Source organism: Theropithecus gelada, chromosome 6 (assembly GCF_003255815.1).
Source record: "Theropithecus gelada isolate Dixy chromosome 6, Tgel_1.0, whole genome shotgun sequence".
Lineage (NCBI taxonomy): Eukaryota > Metazoa > Chordata > Mammalia > Primates > Cercopithecidae > Theropithecus > Theropithecus gelada.
The window spans coordinates 116,167,914-116,171,556 of record NC_037673.1 but is presented as its reverse complement, the minus strand read 5'-3'; the positions used below and the strand labels follow the sequence as shown (position 1 = coordinate 116,171,556).

General features: G+C 38.7%; 1 protein-coding gene across 1 annotated transcript; it reads left to right on the top strand.

Moving 5' to 3' along the window:
- Positions 1 to 275: 275 nt before the first annotated feature.
- Positions 276 to 3,324, top strand: LOC112626832 (tubulin alpha chain-like; the record flags this gene model as incomplete). The annotated part of the gene is made up of 2 exons (XM_025389198.1): positions 276 to 297; positions 2,819 to 3,324. Coding segments are annotated over 2 exons (528 nt in total), but the record flags the coding sequence as incomplete, so codon positions are not given.
- Between the last annotated feature and the right edge of the window lie 319 nt (positions 3,325 to 3,643).

Here is a 3,643-nt window from a genome sequence, read left to right as displayed (position 1 = left end):
ACTAACTCACATGTATTATAGACATGATTTTAACACATTTTGGCGAACATCCTTTCAAGGTATTGCCTTATTAAACCATTCTTGTGTGCAAATCTCAGTATAAAGCTTCTATAGGCCAGGCATGGTGGCTCACGCCTGTAATCCCAACACTTCGGGAGGCTGAGGAGGGCAGATTGCTTGAGCTCAGGAGTTCAAGACCTGCCTGACCAACATGGTGAAACCCCGTCTCTACTAAAAATACAAAAATTAGCCAGGCATGGTAGCGGGTGCCTGTAGTCCCAGCTACTCAAGAGGCTGGTACACAAGAATCGCTTGAACCCAAGAGGTGGAGGTAGTAGTGAGCCTAGATCACGCCACTGTACTCTAGCCTGGATGACAGGATGAAAATCTATCTCAAAAAAAAAAAAAAAGCTTCCATAAAAATCTGTGTGTATAAATGACCATCTGCTAAGTATTTCTTAGTGAAAATATATATTAGCCCTGGTCTTTTTCTTTTTTAAAGTCAGTGCCTGATTTACTCTCATTCTTCAGATGTATAAGCAAGACCCCACATATGTGGATGGCTTTATTGAGGCCTATCTGCTAAGCCAGCCCATAGTGGGCATGTACAACACCTGGTAATTATTACATAATCTGTGGCAGTGTAGCAAGAGGACGCTAGTGGTGAAGTGAAAAAAAAAAAAACACTGTGACTAAGTTACTACAGGGTTGGTTAATGGGATTTTGCAATCATGTTATGAAATCATCCTGGAGTTTCAGGGTGACAAATTTGAATTATAAAGGTTAGAAGAGGCCTTAATCTGGGTTTCTTGCAACCAGATAGAATTTTGTATAGGGAGAACCAAGGAGAATAGAGAATCCATGATCCTTGAATATCCCTCAGCCTGATATCTCTTGGTATAATTTGCTAAGTGCACATCCTTTGAGCTTATCACAGTAAACTGTATCTTCTATAAGATTTATATAACTCATTTTTCCCATATCAGTAACCCAGTCATGCAATAACATGACCCTCCCACGTTTACGCCAGGTAAGATTCAGACTAATCTGCTTGGAACATAGTCTTATCATGTAATAGTCGATTTTCCAATAAGAATTTAATTTCTATCAGGTCATGTCTTCATTTTGTTGAATTATAAATTTTAGTACTTACCTGTCTAACTTTGATGTTTGTAATGAGAAATACAAGCAGCAGTTAGATATTGTTGGTGATTAAATTTTGAAATGAAAATTTCTTACCGTCTCTTTCATGTTTCTGGATAAATAATGAGTGCAGTGAGAGTATACTGCAGGCTGTTACCATTTTCAGCTACCTGTCTGTTGAATCAGTGTTTTCATATATAATTATGTTTTGGAATTCTACAGAATATTATATCTGAAAAAATTATTCAATTGCTGGGAAAATAAGAGTTTGACAACTGCTATTTTGAAGATACAACCACTGATATCATTTGCAAAGCATCCTGATAGGCAAACACAAAACACTGAATGTATGGTCCCAGGTGTATTTGGAAGGCAGAACCATCCTATGAGTAGGCATCACTAGTGAGAGACTTCTTACCTCTTGCCAACCTGACACACAGAGGGAACAGTTCCCCAAAATCAAATGTGCAGTCAATGCATGAAACTAGAAAAGTAAACCTGGGAAGACATGAAATTTGGACTTTGCCTACCTCAGAAAGAATGAAAAACAGGTGTCATGATGATAAAATGTTATCAACATTTACTATAAATGTGGGGTGCTTATGACCTTGCTTTTATATTTATGATAAAGAAGCAGTTGTAACATATTAAGCTGTGATTATATATGGTTTCCAGGTGAGCCCTTAACCTTCCTGTCCCCTTCAGTCCCTTCCTATTGGTCTCTATCCATTTGCTTCCTAGAGATGGGCTCCAAATTCAAAATCAAGCTACTCCTATTAAGTTATGCAGGTATAGCCTTCCAATTAAAGTTGTATTGAGAAGATAATCTGCTTTTTACTAAGAAAGAACTTATACGTTGCTTCCATTTTCACTCCTTTTATTCCTCAAATAAGAGAACAAAGTGAGAAAGGTAGAGAGTTGCACTTTTTACTTTGCCTTTTAAATAATAAAGTAGTAAAAGAATATGAACTGACAGCCAATTGCCCTCTCATATCCATTCTTCTCAACTTGGTTAATAGCTATCAATTTAATCTAGTATTCCTATGTCACCAATCACTACTGTTTGCAGACAATTGAATTCAGCAAGATTCCGTGACTGTACATGACATTGGAATTAAATGACATTGGAACTGTTTATCTTAGATCATTTACCCCTTAGCATTTCACATAAGTGATACCTACTGTGTTAGTCCGTTTTCACACTGCTGTAAAGAACTGCCCAAGACTGGTAATTTATAAAGGAAGGAGGTTTAATTGACTCACAGTTCCATGTGGCTGGGGAGGCCTCAGGAAACTTACACCATCTTGGTGGGGGAAAGGGGAAGCAAGGCACATCTTCTCATGGTGGCAGGACAGAGAAGGAGCAGGGGAAATGGCCACTTTTAAAACCATCAGATCTAATGAGAACTCACTATCATAGGACAGCATGGGGGAAACTATCCCTAGGATCCCATCACTTCCCACCAGGTCTCTCTGTTGACATGTGAGGATTATAATTTTGAGATGAGATCTGGGTGGGGACACAGAGCCAAACCGTATCCCTACTCTTACATGCTTAAAGTGAATGCATTTAATTATAAAATTAATAGAGTCATTATGCTTTTTATACCACTTTTACACTGTATAATTATTTTAAAAATACTGTAAGTAAGTAATGTGTATAGGGAAATGTAAGTTAACCATAAAGGTAACTTTAGCAAGATCACCAGTGCTTGCTTTGAGCCAACCATTCAGCTGATGAAATGTGACCCTTGCCATGGTAAATACATGGCTTGCTGTCTGTTGTACTATGGTGACATGGTTCCCAAAGACGTCGTTGCTGCCATTGCCACCATCAAGACCAAGTGTACTATCCAGTTTGTAGATTTTTGCCCCACTGGCTTCAGGGTTGGTATTAACTACCAGCCTCCCACTGTGGTGCCTAGTGGGGACCTAGCCAAAGTACAGAAAGTTGTGTGCATGTTGAACAACACCACAGCTGTTGCTGAGGCCTGGGCTCACCTGGACCACAAGTTTGACCTGATGTATGCAAAGCATGCCTTTGTTCACTGGTACGTGGGTGAGGGGATGGAGGAAGAAGAGTTTTCTGAAGCCCGTGAGGACGTGGCTGCCCTTGAAAAGGATTATGAGAAGGTTGGAACAGATAGTGCTGAGGGAGAGGATGAGGGTGAAGAGTATTAACCTGTATGCTATACTTTTATACTCCATCATCTTGGGACTGTCTCATTTTTGTTCTGTGAAAATGTCCATTATGCCCCTAAATTGTCAATAAAAGTAATAATTCCATTTTAACTGTCAAAAAAAACCTCACTAAGCATGTTACTCTTAGTGAAATCAATGCACGGTCTAGCCTCATATAAGAAACAGAAAAACAAAAAACAATCTATTAAAAGATTATTTAATAGATATTAATAGATGAATAGAAAGCAACTTGACAACTTTGTTTCCTCAAGAAAACGTCTTTATATGGTTTCTCCCAGACTCAAACCCAGTAATAAAC